Source organism: Polistes canadensis, unplaced genomic scaffold (genome assembly GCF_001313835.1).
Source record: "Polistes canadensis isolate GaletaPanama2010 unplaced genomic scaffold, ASM131383v1 scaffold_21, whole genome shotgun sequence".
Classification (NCBI taxonomy): Eukaryota; Metazoa; Arthropoda; class Insecta; order Hymenoptera; family Vespidae; genus Polistes; species Polistes canadensis.
The window spans coordinates 1140030-1166389 of NW_014569568.1; the positions used below are offsets into that span (position 1 = coordinate 1140030).

General features: G+C 33.1%; 3 protein-coding genes across 9 annotated transcripts in view; all 3 read right to left on the reverse strand.

The window, feature by feature from the left end:
- Window positions 1-5: 5 nt before the first annotated feature.
- On the reverse strand, window positions 6-6726 carry LOC106793975 (1-phosphatidylinositol 4,5-bisphosphate phosphodiesterase-like). Its single transcript, XM_014761312.1, has 20 exons — window positions 6455-6726; window positions 6296-6355; window positions 6081-6221; window positions 5915-5994; window positions 5707-5842; window positions 5512-5612; window positions 5275-5441; window positions 4786-4996; window positions 4422-4680; window positions 4146-4334; window positions 3692-3857; window positions 3431-3588; window positions 3047-3250; window positions 2745-2943; window positions 2486-2656; window positions 2249-2389; window positions 2009-2183; window positions 1328-1531; window positions 891-1137; window positions 6-478 (listed from the first exon to the last, which is right to left on the reverse strand). Exons 1-20 carry the CDS (start codon window positions 6623-6625, stop codon window positions 410-412), a joined length of 3249 nt encoding a protein of 1082 aa, XP_014616798.1. The 5' UTR covers window positions 6626-6726; the 3' UTR covers window positions 6-409.
- A 400-nt stretch (window positions 6727-7126) lies between these two features.
- Window positions 7127-20808, reverse strand: LOC106793979 (sodium- and chloride-dependent GABA transporter ine). Of its 6 annotated transcripts, XM_014761319.1 has the most exons (14): window positions 20723-20808; window positions 20224-20333; window positions 18139-18736; window positions 17611-17937; window positions 13611-13801; window positions 10779-10913; window positions 10269-10494; window positions 9879-10146; window positions 9465-9693; window positions 9154-9266; window positions 8931-9071; window positions 8640-8840; window positions 8376-8552; window positions 7127-8263 (listed from the first exon to the last, which is right to left on the reverse strand). In XM_014761319.1, exons 3-14 carry the CDS (start codon window positions 18678-18680, stop codon window positions 8084-8086), a joined length of 2730 nt encoding a protein of 909 aa, XP_014616805.1. In that variant the 5' UTR covers window positions 18681-18736; window positions 20224-20333; window positions 20723-20808; the 3' UTR covers window positions 7127-8083. The 6 variants fall into 6 exon arrangements, with proteins under 6 accessions (XP_014616805.1, XP_014616807.1, XP_014616804.1 ...); XM_014761321.1 differs by having other exon boundaries at window positions 18139-18728; window positions 20224-20806; XM_014761318.1 differs by having other exon boundaries at window positions 20224-20806.
- A 907-nt stretch (window positions 20809-21715) lies between these two features.
- The window catches only part of LOC106793980 (protein wings apart-like), a 5743-nt gene continuing 1098 nt past the window's right edge, over window positions 21716-26360 (reverse strand). For both annotated transcript variants that reach the window (XM_014761326.1, XM_014761325.1), the window contains 10 exons: window positions 24442-26090; window positions 24090-24338; window positions 23768-24016; window positions 23454-23678; window positions 23126-23348; window positions 22820-23035; window positions 22540-22719; window positions 22370-22458; window positions 22160-22261; window positions 21716-22059 (listed from right to left, as the gene is read on the reverse strand). In XM_014761326.1, coding sequence (XP_014616812.1) covers window positions 21913-22059; window positions 22160-22261; window positions 22370-22458; window positions 22540-22719; window positions 22820-23035; window positions 23126-23348; window positions 23454-23678; window positions 23768-24016; window positions 24090-24338; window positions 24442-26090 — 3329 coding nt within the window. In that variant the 3' untranslated portion in view covers window positions 21716-21912. The remainder of the gene's footprint in view (window positions 22060-22159; window positions 22262-22369; window positions 22459-22539; window positions 22720-22819; window positions 23036-23125; window positions 23349-23453; window positions 23679-23767; window positions 24017-24089; window positions 24339-24441; window positions 26091-26360) is intronic.

Below are 26360 nucleotides of genomic sequence, written 5' to 3' on the forward strand. Positions count from 1 at the left end.
GCTCATTGAAAAATCCATCAAAGGAAAGAATAAAAATTTCATTTTGTAAATACACATTGAATATAATAAGTACAATATACTCCAAACAGCGAGACACAACACATTTTTTTTCACGTAGAGAAATCAACTGGGAGAAATATAAATATCTTACTATAACCTTTGACTTATTTATAGATATACGTATGAAAAACACGTTGTTTTCTTAGAGTAACAATGACTTTCTGAACTCCGAGATAAAAAGATACTTAACTCAATAAATAAGGATATATTATTATAAATGTGTTGTTTTCTGTGTAGAAGAGTATCAAAAATTGAAAAAAGAGTATATAAATCGCGTGCATAATAAATTAAGTAAGATATTATATTTAAATACGACAATTATATATTTTTTGAGATGAGAATAAAAGTTTTATACGTAAAATTCAGTTTTAGATGACAAGTCATATTGAATTGGTTCGTTTTTATACATTTCGATTGTCTGAAACATAAATATACATTTGTTTAATAATTTTACGTAAACACATTGTTGACCGGCTATGTAAAAATTGTTAGAGTTACTTTATGAAATCCGTTAACTCGTAAAATGACTAGCTAAACCCTGAAATAGCTATGCTGATTTATTTAACACTCGGTTAACTGTAGGTTTACGGGACGCGCCATTTTGACGCATTTCGAATTTCATGAGGAAAATTCCAAAAAACACTCGCCTTTTATTTTTTACTATTTGTACTGTCCATTAACGTAAATCCATTTAACGAGGGAAATGTATATCGAAGTATAATAAAGTACAAAGATATACTCAAAGTTTTGTCGAATAGATGACAACCGTGAGAAATACATATGTAATATTAGAAATAAAATTGTATACATGGGTGTGTATAAACACTTACCGCTTCAACATCTTTATCCAAATTGGCGACCTGTTTTTCGTGCGTAACTTTAAGCTTTTCCATTTCGCGACCTTGTTTGATTTGTACAGTTTTTCTTTCTTGCATGAATTTTTTCGTATTTTGTTCTTTCTTTTCTCGAAGCCTACGATCCTTATCACCTTTTGTTTTAAGAGCTTTATCATTCATCACTTCTTTTGCCGTTTCTACAGATATCTTAGCCTGATTTGCATTCATGTCCTTGATATCTCTGTGATCGCACACAAATTTGTTATTTTAATCATTTGCATATATATCTACATCTATCTATAATTACAAAGTAGCTATTTCAATCGCAATAGCAACCACATGCTATCCTAATGCTAAATATATCAATCTGATAAATGTTCGCTAACAACAAATTAATAATAATGTATAATAATATCAATTTTCATTATTACTTGTCGTGTTTTGCTTGTAGCTGTTTTACTTGCGCTGCTTGGACAATTTCGATAAGTTTTTTGAATTCATCCCGACCAACTTCTGTCTGATTTTTCAACATTTCCCACTCCTCTTTTCTATGCCTTTCCACCATAGCCGACCATTGTGCTGTTTGCTCACTTATTACCTTTTTCACATTCGCATCTTGGACCAGCGCACTTTTACTAAGAACAATCATTTATAATAGTTATTAAATCTATTTCTATAAATCATTTGTATATATCTCTATTTTTGCAAATATATATTTCTATTTCACAAGAGCTCCAGCTTCGAAACACCAATGTTTTTGAAACTTTACACAGTTGCAGAGGTCTATTAGGACCATAAACTGTGCACACAGTAACACCCAATACTCAACCATTTCCAAAAGAAGAAAAGTTCTAAGCCTAATACAACGACTCGCTGCGCCCCGAAAATGACGGTCTTTCTAAACGCACATAATGCACTCAATATTTGTCCTATTTCAACATTACAAATATGGAATCCTTGTGCCTGACAATTTAAAAAGTCATAGGAAAGATTGAAAAAAGATTGAAAAAAGATTGACGAGGTCATTCGGAGTCCCTGTTAGATTTGCAATTAGATTAAATAAACGATGTATAAAAATTAAAAAAAAATATATATATAACAGGGGTACTTACTCTTTACCCTTTACTAATTTTTCGATAGCTGAACAATGATTTTTCTGCATTGTTTGTTTTTCCTTTTGATGCTTCTTTCTCATTGTATCCAATTCCTTCAATTGTTTTTTTCCCATTTTGTATGTTTTTTCTCTTTTAAGCGTATCTATCGTGATTGGTTCTGGCTTCCATTCCTCTTAAATTGTAATTTAATTTTTAATTGAATCCGTAAAAAAAATAATGGCGAATTTGTATGTGTACCTTTCTTAGCTTCTTCTTCTTTTTTCTTTTTAGCGTCAGCTTTAGCATCGGTCTGTTCAATTCCAAGTCCTTTCATGGTTTCCGCTTGCTTCTCCGCGCCTTTGCTAAATCCACCCGGATCCGATAGCATGGCCATGAAATCTAAAATTCACATTTATTTGCTCTGCTTTTAGCGTTTCAATTTTGAAAGAGATAGATATTTCAAATTTGATTTCGCATGAATCTTATTATGATTACCTTCGAATCCATCTGGCACGTAAATCTTTAATTCGATGTTACAAAATAACATAGGCAATGCCATTGGAAAATTAGCTTCAGTTTTCAACGATATATGCCTGTAGCCAGCTTGAAGACCATCCAATGGTAAAATTCTCTGCCCAAGTAATTTTCCACTTTCTTCGTACACACCTAAATGTTGTAACAAAGGATAGATATATAAAATCATTTTATCAAATGACTGATGATTGATATCATTTGTTAATTTAATTGAAATTACCGATTCTGAGGACAGCCAAGTCAGGTAATACAACTTTTCGAAATAGAAATGGTTCCTCGTTGTAGACTGGATTCAAACCATTTCCAGGTACCATTCTTGTTCTGAATTCTTTTTTTATAGTATCGGCCGGTAGACCGTACATATCTACTTCAACGTAAGTTCCTACTTTTTTATCTGACAAGAATTGTCCTGCTATTATCTGTTGTTAAATGATCCAATATTATTTGTGCACTTTCTTACTATTACTTTATCTGAGAATATTATTTTTTATTTTTTATTTTGTTTTTGATACAATGTTTTACCTGTACGGAACACTGCGCAGTGATAACACCATCCACATCTTCGGAAAAAGGATCAAAATTACGATCGGGTCGTCTCATGAAATCAGGTTTCAATAAGTATCCAGTAGTTCCATTGTACTCGAATTTACCTTGATTTAATTGCATAGGTAAATCAGGGGTTTGAAAGTTCAATGCCACCATCTGACAACCAGCATTCCAGAATACCTAGAGAAATCAAGATTTTTGTTGAGTCGAGTTTCAGATTAATCCTCAGAGAATAAGTTCATTATTTTTAGCTAGGTTTTAAATATAAGATTTTCGTCATTATTATTATCTACATATATATTACAAAATTATTATTAATTATAAATTGAATTAGATATCGAATGTAATAAGTATTTAAACCTGTGGCATATAATTTGAAGAATCAGCTCTTGTTCCTTTTGGATATATTCGACTCATTTGACGTTTGTTATAATTTACAAACTCAACCGAGTGTGTTTTTAAATAATTCAAAGCCGCCGTCTCAGAGAACGATGACATATTGTGATGTATGTTTTTTTCTACGATGATAAACAGAGAATGAGTAAAGGAAAATTTTCATTGAAAATGAAAATTTTATAGAAAACAAAAACATGAAATAGAATAATTTTAATGACTACGTACTTTCGGCTGTTTCGAAGCTTTGGAACTTAATTGGTTGAGCGTAATTGATCATAGATGATAGCCAAGGATGACAAGCCATTGTACTACCTGTGTATTGAATAGGTGGTGCTTCACCATCGGCACCACCTTCACCTGGAGGTGCACCTTCAGCCGGTGGTGCTTCCTCCTGAGAAATATTAATAATATTCCCAAAATATAATCATTTTTTAATACGTCGCGAATCAGATATTTTATTCTTATACCGAATAAATATTTCTCTAATATCTTTAGTGTTTTTTTGATTATCCATATTTAAATGGTTCGAACAATTAATTGCCAAGAATTAAATTACTCAAAATCTTGTAATCTTTGCTATTTGTTACTTCATTGCACAATCATTCTTGATAAATAGATAGACAATGTCAAATATTTTGGATCATTCATCCGCAATAAATTTTGTCTTCATTTTATTTACCTTTGGAGGTTCTGGAGGTGGAGCTGCCGGAGCACTGGCATCCTCAACAACCTCATCTTTTGCCTCAAACTGTCCTGAACGAAAGAGTTCTAGTTCGACCTTCTCAACTTCAGGCTTCAATCTTTTATTCTTAATTAATATCTTACGTTTCAGAGCACTTGGGGGTGGAAGAGGGGAACCTGGTTCGAGCTAAGTTCAATCGGAAAATAAAAATACCAATTCAATATTTATTCTTCAGATATTTTTATGAACAAAATATTATCTACATTTAATTACCGGATAGTCTTTCAAAGGTTCTTTCAAAAGTAGGTCACCTAATATTTCATCACAATACTTAGCCAATTTGTACTGTTGTTTCAGGCAACAATGATTCTCGAAGCTGAGAATAATAGGATAATCGGATGTAACGAAAGCTGTGTCTCTGAGAGCATAAATAACATCCTTGAAAAGAATATCCGTACACATAGCTTTTCCATGAGTTATTATGGGTTCTTCATCTTCACCTTTGCCATCCCAACAATCCAATTCAACGCACCTATAAAAAGAAAAACAAAAATAACAAAAATAATGATTTTTTCAATTGAATCTTTTAGAGATCTCTTAGAACACAATTATAATTCATTGTCAAAATGTTGTTCACCTGCAACCTGCAAGCAAGACTTGTCTGTACATCTCTACTGTACTCTTTCCACCAATTTGTCTTCCACTGAGATAAGTATTGTGACTCGAGTTAATATAATAATGAGCAAGTGGTTGATCCATGTCCATCCATTCTTCTAATTTATCGAGAAACACTGGCGCATTTTCGTCGGACATCAAATAACGTATGAAACCATCCTTCGTTAATCTTTCTACAAATATTTATATTATCTTATTAAATTAGATCAATTTTTTTAATCGTGCTATATTTTTTTTTTTTAATATATATACATTAGTAAATATATTTTTAATTTGATAAAAAAGATTTTGTTTTCGAGGGAAATAAATTTGAAAATTTGTCCACGACAAAACAATAATATATGAACCATTTTTATTCCACATTTTCGACTTGGTTTTTCATGTAGAATCAACCCCTGCTCGCTTGTATCACTACTTACAGAGGGAAAAATATTATACGTATAATACTTACTCTCAGTTTTTGCTTTATCGTCTGTTTCATAATCATTTATAATTTCTAAACATCTTTTTTCGTCGTAAAGTGGATACAAAATTTCGTTTAATCTTGGATCTCTTTGTTTTTCGTTCATAAATGTTACCAATTGCTCCAGTCTTATGGAATCGGCTTTTCCTTTTGTTCTGAATACAAAAAATTCAAACAATGTGGATAATACATTTCTATTAAAAATATATTTTTATTAAAACTTACATCGATTGGAAAAGTTCTTCGATATCATTTCTGGGACAAATTTTGAAGTATAAACTGTAAAATTTGTCAAAAGTAAACGCTTCCGGTTCGATTTTATCATTCTACAAAAATATTTAGACAATTATAGATATAATGATAATATCGATTATTGAATGTATGTAACTATAAAAGGGATTAGTTTTTAATGAAATATACCTTTCCATTAGGTAAACCCAAGTCAGCTAATCCTTGATAGACCAATTTTTCTGTTTTACCTGACGCAAAAGTCTTTGATATTATCTTTACAGGAACTTTTCCTTTTGGATCTACTTGACTTCTTAATCTCATCCAACTATATATAAAAATATACAAAATCCAAAGATTTATTCATTGTAAATGGATTGCGATCGTAATAAATACTTACTGTTTCATTAATTGAATTGTCGGACAAACATTACTGGCTTTTGTGTTATGTGTGATCAATCGTAAGCCAACTTGCCAATCCTGTCGATCAGTCGTTTAAATATAAACTTTTCACGTCTTTGATAAGTTAATCCTACAAACGTATATCGATAAAAATGAATTTCTACCTTCGCTGTTTTTGCGTCCGCACATACCACGTGCTGATAATGTATATTGGTATAATCGATTCCAGAGCATATAGTTAAACTTTTTTCATCCAATTGTTCTAAATTCCCGTGCTTACTTAATTTATTGCATAACTTTGGATCCTGAGTAAAATTACAAATGGATTATTAGATGATTGATTAAATCGAAAAGGGTTTTCAAAATGTATTGTAGATACCTTTGGAGTTCCACCATAACGAATGTCACTGACTTGAGCTAATTCTATAACATCACCATCCTACATAAAATCAAAAGATATATGATACTTGTTTTACTTCCAAAAATAAAAGGAAAACGAAATTAGATAATAAACGTTAGTAAATTTAATTATGTTTACCTTCCCATCGCTTTTCCAAGAAATAAAAAAACCGTACTCGTCGACTTTAAACATACAATTAGGTTCGTATTCAGTCGTTTCTTTATCTTCGAACCATCGATCAAAAGTCGAACCATTTCTCAATAATTCCGGTACTTCTATTCGCCAATTAAACTCAAACTTTTTCGTCATATTATTCCCGTAATGTACAGGGAACGAAGCGAGCTTGAGTTTTCCAAGATTGCAAATGAAATGATTTCGTCTCGCAGTAACAACTTGCCCTGGAGACGCATAACGCAATTAGTTTAATCCAATTTATTGTATGAGGATTCCCTCATGATCCGGTATGAATCGATCATCGATCCGTAGGGAAACGGATACCTAACTTATATAAGTGTCCTCATCATGTCAAATCTAATTTTAAATTAACGCTTAGAATTATGCAAGAACAATTGTTCATTTTCTAGATAAATTTGTAAATTTCCTAGATATCTATGCGTTTGTACTGTACGATCCAGTAGTTGATAGCTGAAAACAAAGACAATTTTGATGTACGGCTTCGATGAACTCAACCTTGACAATAATGAAGAGTATTCTGCTCGCGTTTAGGAACGTGAGAGATTCGAATTGTAAGGTTTCAGATTTTACGGGTATTGGGATAAAACAAGGAATTTCGCAGAAATAACAAAGTTGCATAATTAACAATTTTATTTCTTTAAATCTACATTATTCGTTTATGGGACACATTGAACCTTCTGCTATTGAGATATTACATTTATTACGTTGATGAGTGATTATGATTATTTTGAACATTCCTTTCTTTGCCTATGTATTCTTCATTTAAACAAAAACGTCAATCATATTCGATAATAATTAATTAAAGATTTATTTATTAATGACATTTCTACATTGCATGGTACTTAAGTATACTATAACCATTTTTTTCTTTATAGACGATTTCCTTAAAAATTGTGTCTTTGTACTGAACTAGACCATCTTATTGGTACCATGATGAATTTTATTTTTACATGATCTATATACTATATTTTACAGAAAAGGAATGTGTACATTAATTAAAAGCTGTATTACGTTCTTCTCTGTTTACAGCTACGTTCGCGTACAATATCACTATTTTACATGATTTATTTTTTTTTCTTTTTCTTTTGTTTTACGTCGTAACATCGCTGATAATTGCTATGTCAAAAATATCTTATTAAGTATTATTTATTTTTATTCCTAATGAAACGAGTTTTGTTTGAAGCAAGTCATCAAGGTTGCAAAAAGTAATCTTTTAATAATTTGCATTCTATATTAATTTACCGATTTTTCTTTTCTTATTTATTCCGCTTACGTCTACTTATTTAAAAAATCAATTTTATACATCTCCGACTTGAAAGATGAAACGAGAATAGAAATGAATGATAGATGATCTAAGATTTCAATAGTTCACTTTCGAACCATGCATTCATTTAGATAAGAATATAAAAACGCGTGTGATCGATAAAAATTTCTCGAAAATATTCATGCATCATCATTCAGTGATATACATGTGTATATATATATATATATATATATATATATACATACAACGATTATGGTCGATTTGATGATTCATGAGATTGATTTAAAAAAAAATACATTTACAGAACATCATGATTGTGGCTTTGAGATAAGATAATTCGCGTTTAGTTGAATTGGATTAATCATATCCTGTTGAGGAGAGAGATCCTTCGCGGTTTCTTCCTCGAGATTGTGCATGGGTTCCGTACAATATTCCTGTCCGCAAAGTTTGCATGCTTCAAAGTGTGGCTTAATAGAGTTCTTCAGTTTCTAAAAATAAATGTGAGATCGAAGGAAAATAAATGCGTGCGTGGTTTCGTTTATCTAACAATTCGAAGAATTTTGAGAGTAGCTGTGTATAAGGAAAGACGTTTTATTATACCTCGGAGAAAGTATTGCCTTCGGATTTGACAAACACATAGATAGCAAAGGCTGGTATGCAAATCAAAGAAAGTGATGCTATACCCCAGCCGATAGCTTCTGCCCACCAGGGATATTCGTATTCACCGTTTCGATAAGTAGGTGGTTCGTAATCGATCAAACTGAAGACCCAAACAGCCTGAAATATAAACAGGAACAAATGATCAATCAATCAAATTGAATGAAAAGGAAAAATGATGATAAATCTGATCGAATGTTTACTTACCAGTATGAGAAGTGGCGCCGCTACGAGCCAACAAAACCGAAAATACATAGAAGGCAATCTCCCAGTCATTTCCTTGACATTATTACATAATCTTCGAACACCATAACACCAGGATATGGCAATGACTTCGAAGAAAGCTAAGAACATTATCGAGAGAGACGCGGCATAATGATCTATCAGTTGGAAGAAATAAATCCCACCCTGAAATGAAAAGCATGCAACGGATTAGATGATTCATTTGATTATATTATACAAACAAGAGGATTGACGCTGTGTGACATCGATAATTACCTGCGTGATGTTGGGCAATCCAAAGAGGAAAGAGACTACGCATATCACAAGTACCAACATCTCGTGGCAGAGTAGACGACGTTTAACCCAATTTGGAAATCCGTCTTGAATCGACGTCACCACGACTTCGACTATAGCAAACTATAGATAATAAAGAAATGATCAAATTTCTTCGTAATTAGGTATCACAATGTTGAGAAAAATGGTAGAATTTGAATTGTACCTGACTGTTCAACGAAAGGCAGACCATCATAAAAAAAAATAATACGGCCCACAATTGAGACGCTGGCATCTTGGCTAGAGCTTGCGGATAGATGACGAATACTAGGCCAGGTCCTTGAACGGAAATTATGATTTATCTATAAAATGTTAGGAGACTGACGTTAATCTAACGATTGTATTCAAGGAGGTATGAAAAAGAACTAAACAAAATATCTACGTCGTCTCCTTTGAATCTCAAACCTGATTCATTTTCTTCGACCACAAGAAGAATTTGTATAACGTAATTGATAATTCGTCAATTTCGAGACTTACCATCACTGAGGACTGCTTCGACAGACATGTTTTGTTCTCGCGCAATGTTTCCGATCGTTGCGAACGAGAAAATCCCAACGAGTAAACTGCTACAAGCATTTATCAGTGAAACTGCTACAGTGTCCACCAAAATGGTATTATGAAATTTGTTGTAACTTGCAAAGCAGATCATTGAACCGAAGGCGATACCCACAGAGTTGAATATTTGTGCTGCGGCATTGACCCATACCTTCAAATTACGAGAACGACCATGAACCATTTAACGTTTCAGTGAAATGATTATTTCATAACATGAAAAATCAAATTTTCGAAATCGGTAATTAAGAACAAATTCTTCATTATTTTCTTTGTATAAATCAAAATAATTGTAAGAACATATTTTTCTATGATAGATCCCATTATTTTTGGCCATACCTTCGCGTCGCCAAGTAACTCCCAGCGTGGATGGAAGAAAAATTGGAGGCCCTTATCGGCACCTTCAAGGGTGAGGGAGCGTGTAAGGAAGACGACAATTAGAAGAAAAGGTAGTGTTGCCGTGAGGTACCTTACTTGTGCAGATGATTTGATTGATTTCCAAATCGAGAAGTATACCATGATCCAGGCTGTTATCAGACAAGCTACCAGTTCCCATCTCAGTACTCCAGGTTCCTCAATGCCATTACTTATTTGAAGGACTTTGTTACTGCAAATTAGAAAAAGAAAAAAAAAAAAAAGAAGAAGAAATGTTTATTCGTTGTCTCAAGAGAGAAAAAGAAAGCGAAAGCATTTTAATGAAAGATTTACGCGCGTTTGCTCGGAAATTACTCGAAAAAATCTTCGGAAGGTGTCTTTGATGCATTGAGCCTAGTTCGATTATCGACGATACCATTGGCTGGTAACCAACAAGCTGCTGTGTTCCACGAATTATTACAATCTGACCATGGCTGATGAGCTCTGAATGCAGCGAAAAAATAATATATCGCGTATGCTATGATCACGTTGTGATAGGTCGACATTAGAAAAGATATCACCACTGATGACAGTCCAGCTCCTATAGAAATTAAACAAAAGAAAAAAAACAACAAATATGTGAAAATATTCTTATTGTTAGATAAGTAAAGTAAGTTACCAAGCCTCGATCGAGTTTAATATCGTTAATTAGCTGGGTCAAATTAATGTGACAGCTTTTACACTCATTCTTTGTCCACGTTTTAACGAATTTAACTTCGTTGAGATCAAACGTCAAGTTTTTCGTAATCGTTCTAAATTCCTTTTAACGATTACAATACACAATTGTATTTTATAATTATTTGTTATTATATTTATCAAACCTACCTTTGAGAAGCGGACATATTTGACCAAGGGCACCGATTGGCCCTCGTCTTGTAAATTGTCCTATGCTTAATTCCATGTACAATAAAGGTACTCCGCAAACTACGAGTATTAGGAAGTAAGGTACCAGAAATACCCCTGTAAAATGAATTTTATTCACAATTAATGAAACATTCAATTTTCTATTTATCGTATTTAATTAATTTATGAAAAACTTAACAAGATTCAACGTCGGTTGCATTTCATTTTTAATTTAACCAATTTAAATAACATCTATTATAGCAAACGTTAAAAGATTTTCTATTGGTCAACTTAAGAATCAGATTAATCAGGTAACTGGTATTAAATCTGTACGATGGATTTATTAAAAGCTTCGTTAAAGCAACTCGTACTTAATGCTACTCTACGTTAATCGTCGCATTGTGGGTAGTTTCAAGGTCACTGGATATAACTCTTTATTCGTAATAAACGATGATCACTGTTACGGATTACAATTTAATTCAGGAAAGAAGAGTCTAGAGCAGCACTGTCCAATCGGCGGCCCGTCAAGCAAATCAATTCTTTTAATAAAGATATAAATAAATATTTATGCCAAACTAAATAAATAATTCAAACGAAAAGGAATGATTTAACTGTTTTTTCTATTTCTATATGTAGGTTTACTTTTTTCTCCAAAACAGTTACAGCTCGGTTGTCCTATTGTAAACAAGTCGGATTTAACACGTGCCTCGTAAGAATATTAAATTAATATTTGAACGATTTTATATTAATTATTCATTATTCATTATTATCGTTCGTTCATTCGTTTGAGAATTCCTTTTTCGAAGAATCATACAAATTTATCCGTGGTAAACGAACCTTATCACGAAGAGATGCACGTTCAAAGTGTTATCTCGTGGAAAATACATTTTTCATGATGAATTTAATTCGCGATTCAAAGAAATAAGTGCAATACTTTAGAAATAAATCATTGTCTAACATTTTTTTTTTTTCTACAATCATTCCAAATGTTCTGATCCTGATCTTTCAATGAGATAAACGTGAGAAATGAAAATGACTCGTCAAAGAGCTCATAAACACAAGTGAAGGATGCTAATTATAAACGTAAGAGTTTAGATCATGTAAACGTTTCACGTAGATTTGCAAGACCGAATCTTGTATGTTGGATTAATTCCTTTTTAAACGTGATATCCGAGAGCTTGAAAGACAGACAAAGAGAGAGAAAGAGAGAGAGATAGAGAGAGAGAGAGAGAGCATAGTTATTGTTCCTCTACGATGCAAATCAGTCCGCGGCATCCGATCTCATTTTCCGGTTGCACGTCTCTCTCAATTCGAACGTATGATGAGAGACTCGAACGAAATTATACTCTAGGTCCGATTATTTTCCACCGGTGTCATTGAAATCATTTACGGTGGTACGCTCCTCCGGTGTAACCGAGTTCTAGCAAGGTCATGTATCAAGTTCCGAGAGAACGAATTGCGCCACTGCGTCCGGAGGCCGAGTGCTCTTTCAGACTGAAGAAGATTATCCGCAACAAGATACACCTAAGTGCACGGTTACTTTAAGGGTATTTCAAAGTATCTATATATATATTTGTACAAATGTGTCGCAAATATATATGACAACAAGTTTGTTTCAAATTCCCTGGCCTCGAATTTTCATCTAACATAAGTCTCACTTAAAACATGTTCTATGATAAACACGCAAAACACATTCTATGTATGTACATACCTCCTCCCCACTCTGTTCAAATAATACTGCCTTCATAACAGCTTTTTAACTCTCGTTGACGTAACATTGTGCATATATGTGCATATATATATATATACGATTAGATTTTGTAATAATACTTTGTATTCACTACAGATATAATTTTGCGTTACTCATGAACCTGGAATGGAACTCCGTTTAATTACCCGGAACCGTGGAATGCTCAAGAGATAATGAATAAAAAGTACAATCTGCGAAGTTGGTTGGATTCATTCATATTTTCAGCAAGCAACGATTGACTTACGAAAAAACTCCAAAATAAAATATTACTTTCAAATATTACTACCTATACTCGCGTTAAGACGTAATCTTCACCTTGAATAGATAAGGAATAAAAAGAATGATCATTTTTTCATCAGGTTAGAAAATTATACTCGATTCTCATCTCACACACATCCGTTTACTTTGACACAATTTTTTTGCAATCCTAATCTCTCAACGTACGTATCTCGTAATCCCTTTGGTAGCGTTTTATGTTCTTTAGATTTGTTATCTTTGAAAAGTAGATAAAACAAATTCAAATCAAAAACAAAGAGGATAATGATTCTAAGAAATACGTAAAACTTACGATGCTTTGAAGAGATCTCAGGTGTTCAAGTGACGTATTTAGCACAATTGATGATGCGACAAATAAATAAACGCATCTTTCTCTTATCGCCGTGACTCTAATCACGCACGAAAGATACGTGACGACACAAGGAGAGTTTATTTGACGTAGGCGAATCTGTTTTTGGATCTTTCAAATGACGTAACGATAATCTACTAAAAGGTTTTCACACGAGATAAGTACAATATTTGGGTTTAATGTGCGCGTGTGTATTCTATTTATTTACTTTTAGTTTATTTGTGTTCATTTTCTTTTATTTGACTATACTATACAATATATATTACCCCGTACTATAGTATAATAATAAAATGTAGTAAAAGAATAATAAAACATAATAAATAAAAAGTAACTATACATAATACATATTTAAAATATATATTTTAATTATATAATATTATAGTATAGTAATATGCAAATAATATATATTTATTTAGAAAATATTATAATATATACTCACCACCACCACTTTTGTAGCACAAATAAGGAAACCTCCAAACATTTCCTAGGCCAACCGAGTATCCGATACAAGCAAGGACGAATTGAACTTTATTAGCCCAATGTGGTCTTCTGGGTTGTCGATAATCTCCAGGATCGTCGCCATCGCCATCGTCGTAACTTGTACAAGTGGATAGATCATCTTCGATGGAGCTGAACAAACGAACGTGACAGTTTCGAGTCAACGTTGACAATAAATAGGATCTCAAGTAAATGCAGAGTATGTAGAATTATATGTAATATATCGACATGTGCTTTTCATTATTCTAGAAAAAGAAGGTCTCTCCCATAATATTACACGTGATCAATATTTTCTTGACTAATAATGTCATTGCAGCGTAGCCATTTAATCGTAAGTTTCAAATCCAGGACAAGGTAATTGTTTGGCTCTCTGTTTCTTTCTCGATGTTCATTGTAACGCGATAAAAAAAATGAACTATTGCATTTACTTGTTCATTCGTTCATCATTCATTCATTTATTTATTCTTGTTCTCACTAGCGAGCTTTAATTGATTCAGCGTTACAATGTTCTATTATCATTAGTAAGTAGGTGTACCGTGTAAGAATAAAATTGATTCGCGTGAGAATATCAGGTTGCAAGCCACGCAAATGTCATTAAATACGTCCCGGATTAACATGCGACACGCGAGTAACAATCGTTCCTTCGATTTCTTTTGTATTCAAAAACTCTTTTCATGTTTACAATAATCCTAGAATTAGGAATGCAATATTACTATTCAAAGAAAATTAACATATCACAATGCTCGAATTATAATTAGCTTGCATATGATCCATAGCTCGCATTACATATATCCTGCGTACAAATTGAAATTAAATCTTCTTTAAATTAATTGAAAAATAATGATTTCTATATAGAATGACGCAAATCATTAAAGAAAAATGAAGGACAGTTTTGTGCAAAGGAACGAAAGATTTCAACATTTCGCAGGTCAAAAAATTCGCGGCATAAACGAGTTTGTTTGTCTACCTCCCTCCCTCTTACTTTCGAGGAATTTCTCGTATGAAGAGGAAAGCCTTGTTAAAGGGTAAGTAGATCGAGTAGGATCAATTAAGTAGAGAAACGCGTTCCGTCCTATGACCTTGTCACTCGATATACCTAGATCGGAGTATCTAACAATAAGTGTGAACAAAAATTCGTCAGAGTTTTTTTGTTCCTTTTTTTACAAGCCCTCTTTCGAATGATTATTATTTATAATACTGATTGTAAGCGCGAACAGGCGCGGAATGTTAGAGCTTAAATGATGAACGAGGACTCGTACGATGATCATATACACTCGACACTTCAAGAGAAACTGTTTTAAATGTATATAACATTAATGAATCTATACATCCACATGTAGCACACTTGAGTATACATACACACTATCTCGAGCACATATGTTTTATAATCGACAATTTATACTTATCGTGGGATGATGAGCATGCATCTCATACGTGAACGTGCATATGATAACATAAGTAAGTACATTAATTAATCATGTATTATCGATATGAAACGTAAAAATATTCCATAAGTGTTAAGTAAGTATATACGTTCTAACAAGCAACTCATCAATCTTACAACGAAGAATTGAAAATTCTTTCAATATCTATGGCCTACGCGAGCGAACGTAGGAAGTTCTGTGGATATTTCTTGTTTAAGAAAAAGAAGAAAAAAAAATAGACAGCAAAAGTCGTGAACATAAGTAAAAAGAATTTGAAAAGGAAAAACATGACACCGCTTTAAATAGCGTACCATCATTTACAATGAAAGAAGCAGGACAGCTACCAACAATGTACACCTACTTACAACAAAAGTACGGGGCTTACATTGTACACCTATTATCCACTTACGTCTCTGGGACAATACGGCGGAATTGCAGTCCCTGGATGACGAGACCACGCTTCACTAGTAGTTCAGAATGACACCTCATCTATCTATCTTTCTCTATCTTTCTTTCTCTTTTTCGTCCTCGCTGAATTTCTAATTAACATTAATTGTAAGATAAGCACACAACAGAGTTTTTTGTGAGTTTGATTTGTAATTATCTCAAAAAAGAGAAGAAGATTTTTCTCTGTCTTTTTCTTTCAATCGTTCTCTCCACTCTTTTATCTCGTAATAAACGTAACGCGACGTTTATTGCGTTTCTCTTCCTTGGCGAATGCAATAAACATTCATTAATCGCTATATTGTTTACTTTAACTGCTATTTTCTCTCAGCGTAACAACGTGACAAATATGAAAGTTAATATGTATATGTGCATATGTAAATACATTCGAAGTTTAAATCATAATTCTTAGGTAAACACGCGTAAGAAGAAGTAACTAACGAAGTACTACAGAAAACTTTCAAAGAGAATCGTATAATGTCGTGTCGAAGATGTACGAGTACGGAATCGTGCTAAGCACACACGTTGCCTAGAAATTCCAATTTTAAACTGACATACGAATATCAAGAAGTGATCTTATTTTAATGCCAACCTGCCCTCACTAATATTTATTCGACGCGTTAACGAGTGGCCGCGAAAATTCTCGTGACATTCGCACTTCTCCTCGTTCCCCTTATTTTTTCCCTTTTTACTCCTCTTTTATATTTGTACGATAAATTGGTGTTATCGTATTTTCTTTTGATTTTTACATCTTATCTTCGAAGATAAATCATACATTTTAATCGATACATAAGTTGCATAATTGGATATCGCTCAAGATCATCTTTTTGTCACTATAGTAACAAAATTGATATAAAATTATTTTGCGCGTAGGCACTCCCAAAGAATTATTTTAAAAATATTATTTATATATGACTCTTCGGAAGAAACGTAATATTTATTTAGAATAGATAATCATTTATACTTAAATCGACGTATGCACTAAATTAAAAACACCAACGATGGCGTTTAACTCGATGCTTTCGTAAGCATGACAGCAGGTTGATGCTCCGTTGAAAAGAAGAAGAAAAAACAGTAAAAGAATGTGACATCTTTATGATAGGGACGTATTTTTCATGGACAATGAACCACACACACACACATGCAATCAAGATAGGTTATTTAGCGATCTCGAATATGACGTGCTTCAATTTTCATACGAATCTCGATTCCGTATTTTATCTGACAATGAGAAAATTGTTAATGAAATATTACAAGTGAATTTTTAAATAACAAAGAAAGTTTTACATTCGATATTTTGAAACATTCAACTGGACAAATATCACGTGTTAAGAGCAATAAACGACATGCATTATGAGGATCTTATTTTTGTGTTAAAACACATTCAAATTCAAATATTATTTGGCATAAGCTATTATAAAAAAAACACCGAGGATTGGTGTCAGCAGGTTAAAATAAAGAACTTTATGCACTTTTTCCAATATTCAAATTAACTCCGCAACTTTCTGAAATTCTTCCAAAGCTTTTATCGAACCACGTTGACATTATTTTTTATTTTGTGGAAATTAAATTCTAAAACTGCATAATAAAATATATAGCCGCATATCAGATTCTTACGTGCACCCATAGTATTGTGCCAATCGTTATGACGGTGGACTAACGATAGATTACAAAATAAATGATATGATTTATTTTATAATATAAATAATTGTTATGCTTAATGCACACTGTCATGATTACCGGCACAATTGTGTTATATAGAAAAGTTGAGATTACACTCCTAGAATCACTCGGAGTTTTAACTAAGCCGTTCACAGATGAAAGCGATTAACTTCGCTTATCGAATTATTGAAAAATACTTATCTTTTTATATTTATAAAATAAACGTCCTTAAATAATAAGGCTTTAACACTACTAAATGAGAAAAATTTGGTGGCCATTCGATAATGATTACTTTATCGATTTCCTCTATTTTTTCTTTTGTGGAGAAAAGAAAATAGATCTTGATTCATATCGAAAATCTCGCGAAGATGTTAGGATAGCAAGAGGATCGTAGGTAATGTGTTCACTTACGGCGGCGGATGTACCAAGTTAAGGAGCTCCGACGGCGAAGTGGGAACTCTACGTATCGTGAGCTTCCGCCCATCAGAAGAGCCCATGCCGATCGATGCTAGAGAGCGTATGGAGACGGAATCGGTGAATGGACGACCAACCTGGCCGTTGGCATCGGAGAAAACGATCGAAGCCCAGCTGGCAGCTGGTGGTTGATGTTGATGGTAATGATGATGGTGTTCGTCCATCGTGGCGTTTGATTTCAACGAACGCATACTGGGGTAACGATGATGACGAGCAACGTGATGATCGATCCCACGAGTGCTTCTTCCTGACTGTTCACTCGGTCTGCACAAAAAATATTCATTCTTCTTCTTCTTCTTCTTTCCTACTGGATCAACGTTGTATTATGTCATTAGGCAAATACACTTTACAGAATTCCAAAATAAATAACGATAGACTCGTATCACTTTAATGATGATTTATCTGGAATACTTTTTTGAAGAAAACAAATGTAGTCATTAATAGTTAAGAGAAGATGTATTTTACATGATCGGTCTTGATTGATGAAGCTTTGTTTGGGACTTGTCGTGGACACTGTCGGTACTGCCGCTATGTCCGCTAGAACCTAATCTGAGTTCGGGATCGTATCCAGTGAGAATCTTGCCGGCTTGGCTGATCCTGGCCTTCCTGGAAGAGCCAGCGGAACTCAAGAGTCGACCCCTCTCCTCGCACGGTGAATCTGAATCGACGTCTTGCTGCGACTCTCGATGATGACCATGAGTAAGGTGATTATGCTGATTCTGATGATGATGATTATGATTACGATTATGATTACGATTATGATTATGTTGCTGCTGCTGCTGTTGCTGAGCACTTTTAACGACATCCGGATCGAGGTCGTCCGAACCATCCTCTTCTTCAGGCATAGTGCTCATCTTCCGTACACTTTGTAAACGTCCGTTGTTAACGTGTTGTTGTTTAGCTAGTTGGCAATTTTTATTGTTGCCAACGTCGGTAATCGTCACAGGACCACCGTTGCTGTGGCTGCTACTAGTGCCGCTACCGTTACTACCGCTGCTGATGTCCATAATAGCATGACTCTCAGGTAGATTCTAGTCGTTATGAGCGTATCAACCCTGAAACACTAAGGTGGATGAACCGCTTGAGCGAATTACGTCCGGTATCTACGTTCCACGTGCAAGTTTAACTTGCCTTCTCCTTCTTTCTCTCTCTCTTTTTCTCTTACAATCATAATCAAAGGAGGATCGGGTTATACTTGCTGCGTATTTAGAAATAAGAGCGATATCGTTTTATCTTTTCTAAACGTGTACTAAAATTATTCGAGTATTTATAAAATTATCAAAATTACGTAAAACTCGTCAAAAAGTTATTTTTTCTGATTCTCTGCACGATAAAATAATTATCGATCAATGGAGTCTAAAAATGAGACTGAACAAAAATACGTAACGTTTTAATGTTATAAGCTATTTGCTCTTTATCTAATTATAAGAAAGTCTAAAGCCAGTTCTCGTAATACAAGATACGACATATTTATCTCATATCGGTTAAATACAAAAATATTATATATGTATGTATGTCAATATATACTTTTCACATAGAAAATCAAGAAAGAGTATAGATACTTGTTAAAAGTCGATAAATTGTGATAACGTTATTATGTATGATATATCGTATCAATATATTAACGGGATTATCGACGTGTCAAAATATTGATCGATCCTCCTCCAACTATCAAGATCGAAAAAAAAGACGATCAATCCGTGAAAAAATATCGTGTCTAAATATTTAAGTCAATTTTCTTTCGAATATAACGTTGTACTTCCATGTATCGTTAAAATATCGTTAAAACATCTCTCTTTCAACGAGATCAAAATGTTTAATTTGAACGTAATCCTTTAATGGATTTTACATTATGATAGAAAACGTTTAGCGTTAGATTGCAAGTTATGAAACATTATGATATTCAAGAAAAAAAAAAAATAAGAGGAAAATGATATGTAACGAGTTAAGGAGTATATCCATTAGTAATACTTTCTTCTTTTTTATTCTTTTTCACCTTAGATGATGAACAATATTTCTCGAGATATTAAAGAAAAAATGCATTGTTTTTAATAAAAATATTTATACGTTATTAAGATTATAGATGTGATAGAATTTTCTTTAAAAAATTTCAAAATTTATTAATATTTGTAGAGATCAGAATTCCTAGAAAAATATTTATAAAATCGATGATCCACGTTAATACTCTTCGATCTTTTAACAAACTGATGAAAATATTTGCAAAAGAAAAGAATATCAAAAATCCTATGGTCGATAAAATTTCTTTTAAGTTATATTCGAACCGATCCGCACCCACGACTCGACACCTATCGAGTCCTATCACCGTGGGTCAAAACAACGAGGGGAAGGTCGATTCATATGGCCGGCTAATAAAAACGTCAAAAAATTAGGGGACCATCGAAGAAAAACATTATAAGATACGACAAACATATGTAATTGTTAAAATTGAAAGAATGATAGAGATAGATAGAGAGAGAGAGAGAGAGAGAAAGAGAGAGATGCTCCTTACGTGGAACGCCGTAGATGAAATCGTGTTATCAGGTGGAATACCTGTCACATCGTAAGAGGCCTCGACCGGATTAAGTGCATTCCAATAGCGCGACTGAAACCCATGAGTGCCTTCTCTCTCACGAAGGTAGAGATAACATTTACTCGTACGTCTAGAGAGCGAGAGAGAAAGGCAAAAAAAGAGAAAGAAAAAAAGGAAAAAAGAAAAATAGAGAAAGAAAAAGACGTATGTAAGTGGTAAGAAAGAGAAAGAAAGAAAGAAAGAGATAGTTGGTCGTTGAGGCTGGGCACACAAACACGTGTGCGTCGGCACGAGATAATTAATAAAAAAGAAAAACACTTTCGAATAGCGCCGCGAGAGAACGTCCGTGGCGAGAGCGAATTTCCGGTGTGGGTGTAGATAGGATCCAAGGGGAACAAATGAAAAGGATCGTATACGAATTGTTAAAGTGAAAAATCAAAGAAAAAATAAGAGGAGAGGAAGGGAAAAAGGAAGGAAAGAACAAAATAAAAGATAGGATGAGTTGAAAGGCAATCTTACACGTTGGTTGACACACACGACAACGTCGCGCGACGTTGTGTGCGCGCCGATCGCGTGCCGCGACTCGCGAAAGCGGGCGCGAGCGCGAACGCGAATACAATACATTGAACGCGCAAGCGCGTACGAAACACGGTTGCGCAGAACGTTACCGATAATCAGCCGAACAAGAGCCGAACGCTCAGAGTCGATCCGATCGCTCCCGACTCTAATCGGATATCGCCGAGCGATTACGCCTGAATACTTTACATATAAACAATCGTAATCGAAGCTGTTCAATCTAAAATAGTTATGATATTTGAAGTAATCGTAAACTCATTGTACCTTTCAATGTAACATTGCTATAATTATCATCGATTTTTCTGAATGCATTGATGATCGTAATTATTGTAACGTAAAACGATATACATAACAAAATAAGATAAACCATTGAATGTAAGATACAATTATAATTTATAAATGTACATTTACAAGGCTTATAGTTAATTATAATTTTAATATTAAAATAAGCTTACGTAACACTATTTTGAATATTGAAGGGTCATTTTAAACCCAACATTATCAATTACTTAACAAGTTTGAAAACACATTTATGTAACTTTTAAATGATTGTACAAAGATAAATTCATCTATTACTATACAGCAAATAAACTACACTCTATATATGATAATGTTCACAATATTATTCATCATTCTTTTTAATCCATTTAGGATAAGCAAATTCAGAATGATATCCAATCGATACTCATATAGAGAGGTACGTTTTTATAATTACAAGATCAATTACTACGATTTGCATTCTTTTATCTCCATATTTAAGTAACAACTAATGCTTAAAATCTAAAATTCTATGAATATAAAGCAAGTCACATGAAAAATAATAAAACATAAAGTAATAAATTATGTAAACGAATAAATATATATATTTTTGTATATATATTGATGTATGTATGTGTTGTGTGTATGCACATATATATATATATATATATATACACACACATCGTATGAGGGCGTGTATATACACGTGTATATATATATATATATATACACACACACACACACACACGATTAATACGAAACAGGTATCCAATCTATGAAGTAACAGGGATTCCTTTCTCAGACATAGATAACTTTGGCTCGTTTTGTATGCCAGGAAAACAGAAAATGGTGTCAATATGTGCATAATATATTAATCAAGAAGTCAAATCATGCATCATATTGGGGTCTTCCAGTGCTGGTAATGGTAGTTCATTTCTTTCTTCTTCAGTTCTAACATCCGACATTTTTAGGAACTTAATCACCTTTTCAGTAGCTGCTATTCCACAACTACTTACTTCATTCTGTTATAAAATAGACAAATAAACAAAATGTTTTAACAATTAGTGATAAATGATATTATTAAGTATAATATATAAAATGAAATGATGGATAAATAATTACCGATGCTGTTAAATTCATAAAATTGAAAAACTTTTGAAGTACAGATACCATTGTGGAAAAGTTGTTATCTGGGAGTCTACTACGTACCAGTGACTCGTAATCCTAAAAGATATCATAGTATCTTAACATGACAATATCTTATCTTATTCCGTAATCTACTTTTGTTAATGTACTATATCTCTACTGAAGTATAAATCAAGCAATTTTTACCTTGTTATCCATTATTAAGTATCCAAGTAAGAGAACAACATATGCACCTATTAAAGTATGTTCCATGTGACGTCCAGCCTTTTGCAATACTAAAAAACGAGAACAATTAATATAATAATTAAATTTATATAAATACATTTTATATACTATTAAGAAATACATATACGAACATTTGGTAACAGTTTCTTCGATAAATTCTTCCTGGGATTTTGTTGTTGTTGATACCGTTTCTGTTTGCTCTGAATCTTTTTTACCATCCAAAATTGCATCGGTTTTTTGTTCTTCAGCTCGTGCCAGTTCCTCTTGTTTATAAAAGAGATCTATCAAAGACTCTACACCACTTTCTTCAGCTATGAAAACAATTTTATTAACAAATATTATTTTACATTTTCGGTAAACATATATATTTAAATAATATGTATTCGCATAGTGCTTGTACAAAATACATACCATCAAAAATATTTTCTGTAGATGGAGGAGCCTTTGACTCAATAAGAAGTTGTTTATTATCATCACATTGTTCAACTAAATTTATTAAAAGAATTAATGCCAACATCATCATATCAAATCGTTTTTCTTCCGGTAGTGATTCTGGCACGCGTAATAAAAGGTACAAACTACAATCAACTACACCACTTTGAGATCCCACTAATTTGCTTCCAGAAGCTGTAAAAAAGTAAATATAATTATAACAATAAATAAAACCAATCTCATTACACTAGAAAATAAAAATTATAGAAAATTCAATAAGCTTACATTGTCGATTGAATCGATGAGTGAGGTTTATGAGAACTTTGATAATAGCAAAAAGACACTCTCTGACAACAGCACCAGTTGAGCTTTTATCACTTGTATCTGTAGTCGGATAAATGGGAATCTCTTGTCTACATAGGTTATAAAGACTTGCTAAAGTACTTACTAATACACCATCGCCATATTTCAACAAATATACTTGATTCTCTTCATTCATATGTGTAACCTAATTATAAATATAATATACATTATCAATAATATAAAATATATACATCAGATTAAATAACACTTAGTATAATTCGCATTATAATTTATAATAGGTGGTCCTTACGTTTTCTAATACACGTAAACATCTGTCAACTTTACGTAATTTATCTAATAATGGTTCTGTCCAACGAGCTCTTGTAACATCATGCACATTAATGTGACGGTGACATTCCCTGATTGTTTTTACAATATGCTCTAAGCCTCCTAATTCTCGGAGTTCTTCTTTAAACCACTCTCCTGCACGTTTAGATGTAAGACTGAGAAGTGTCTCCATAGCTAATTGCCCAACCTACACATAGATAAATTAATTTAATATATTTTATTTTTATTTAAAATTAATTGATATAGATTAATAATAGTAACGTATAAATTACTTACAGTAATATTATCCAAATTTAAATGTTTAGCATGCCCTTGAGCTTGAATATCAGCACACAACTGTCGTACTTTTTCCTTATTTTTTAATAATTCAGCCCTACTAAGGCCACAATCGTCAAGCGCATCTTTATGACTGGCATCAGATTCTAATAAACTTAACATTAGTTCTAAGCAATCTCGATCTAAATCCATCGCTAAACGGTCTTGACTTAACACAAACATTACAGTCGCTGTACACAGACCAAGACTCTAATCGTAACACAAAATAATATTAAAAATTATCCATTTTTTAGGATATTAAAATAGTAAATAAGAAACATACTTGATCTTTAGTGGCATCGTGTAGTGCTTTAAAGAATTTGGCAACAGTTCCATGAGCACGTACATGCATACGAAAGGCTGGAGCCATGCATTTACTTGCTAAGCGTATAGCTGAAAGGCAACGTGTAGCATTTGGATTATTTTCTCTTAAAGTATCCAATATATATTCAACGTCATCATTAAACTCCTGAAATTCTCCACTTTCTTGAATCTGATGGGCCTTTTTCACATTCTTTACTACAGTGTAAAACTAAAAAAATATTTTATCATCATCAATAAATCTTAATACGAATAAGTTTTATTACCTTGATATAACGTGTGTGACTTTAAATATTTATATAATATATACTTACACCTTTAACTTTTCTGCAACAACGAACACTCGTAACAGCTTCAGAATCATCTGTAAAATCAACATCAGTTTCAGGATAAGTCACAACTCTTGTAAGTTGAGAAGGCTCAAATTCTCCCGCGTATGCTTCAGATCCAACGGCACTGTGTGATCCTGAAGCAGTAGTCGGAATAACATTTCCAATATTAGGTGCATCTGTTGTACTAGATTCTTTATCACTATCGCACCACTTGTGTTTATACAATGCACGTCTTTTATTTCCATTTGTTGTTCCTGTTGAACGACTTTTAAAAATACTACCTTTTTTAGTAACAGGTTTGGATGGTACATTAGTTGCAGGAGTATTTAAAGTTTGTGATTCTGAAACTGTACTTGTTACATGCAAAGGCATTTCATTTTCAACATTGCCACTCACACCTTCGCTATCATCGCTACCTGAAAACCAATCCTGATCAACTAATGTCTTGGCTGCTGCAGTTTCAGAATCAGCTACATGAGCAGATGATTCCAATTCTACTTCAGGATCTGGTTCCGCCTCAGTTTCAGCTTCTGGTTCTAATTCTTGTTCTATTTCTGCTTCTGTTTCTTTCTCTAGTTGTCTATTAGTTTCAGGTATCACTTCGTTTGTAGGTAAATCTATAGAACAATGTTGAACTTCGTCCGAAGTAATTTCAGAGTTATCTTCAACTTCAGGGACATTTAAGATCATTGGTCTTGTTTGCATAGGATCTGCATCACTCGAAAGAATATCGATAAGCTCTTGAGTCGTAGTTGGCAGTGGTTGGTCTCGTCCAATTAAAGGTTCTATTGTTGGTTTACATGGATAAGTTGAACTACAATCAGTCTTAACAATATCATAATGGGATATAAGAGTGTTATTGGAAAAATCTGTAACAGATTTTCTAAGAGTTAAGGAGAGTCCAGAACTATGTGTATTTGAAGTAGCTGACGCTGTAGTGACAGCAGAAGAGCCTGTTATGTCCAGATGTAAATTTTTTGCACGACTACGCGTCGTTCGTCGCATATCAGAATTTTCTAATGGTATTGATACTGTAGATACAATAGGTTGTTGAGAACGAGTTGTCTTAAGATCTGTTTTGATTGATGGTTCTATGTTACTTTTACGTTCAATATCTATTTTAGTGGGACTAGTAAGAGGTGTAGAAATTCTATAAGTTTCAGGCTCTGGATCCTGATTATTCTGCACATCTCCGCATACTAATCTTGCAGTACCCTTACATATTCTTAAGACAATGGGAGGCTTTCCTTCTTCTCTATTTGATATTTCATTGCCAGTATTATCTATAATCTCCGATACTTTCTTTGCAGGAGTATGCATTGGTTTTGGTAAGGGCTGTTTTGGCAGGGACTGTTGAGGCTGCTTTTGAGCACGTGCTCTACCATATTGAGAATCAGGTACTTGTTTGTATATTGCCACATCTTGGCGAGATTCTTCTACTACCGGTGGTACATTTCTACTCTTAAAAAATTTCTTCGGCTTTGCAACTGCCTGCGTAGTTTCTGTTTTACTAGCTGGATCAATTTCAAATGAAAAGGGATCTTTTCCAGAACTCACGCGTGCGTTCTGATTACTATAATCAATTTTCATCCTTTTTGCACCAAATGAATTGTGAGTATTATCTCTTCTTCCTATACATGAATAAAAAATATAATTTACATATTCAATATTCTTCTTACTACATCCAATTAATACTTGTATTATTTAAATTGCAAAAAATATAATCAATACTAATCACTTATAACCAAAATTGTTATATTTTAAAAAGAATTTATAATCCTATATATAAACACACACACAAGATAGAATACCCAATGTGCACATTTAAAAAAATTATATATGATAGTTAATTTAAGTTATTTCAAATATACGTGTTATGTTGCATATATACATATATATAT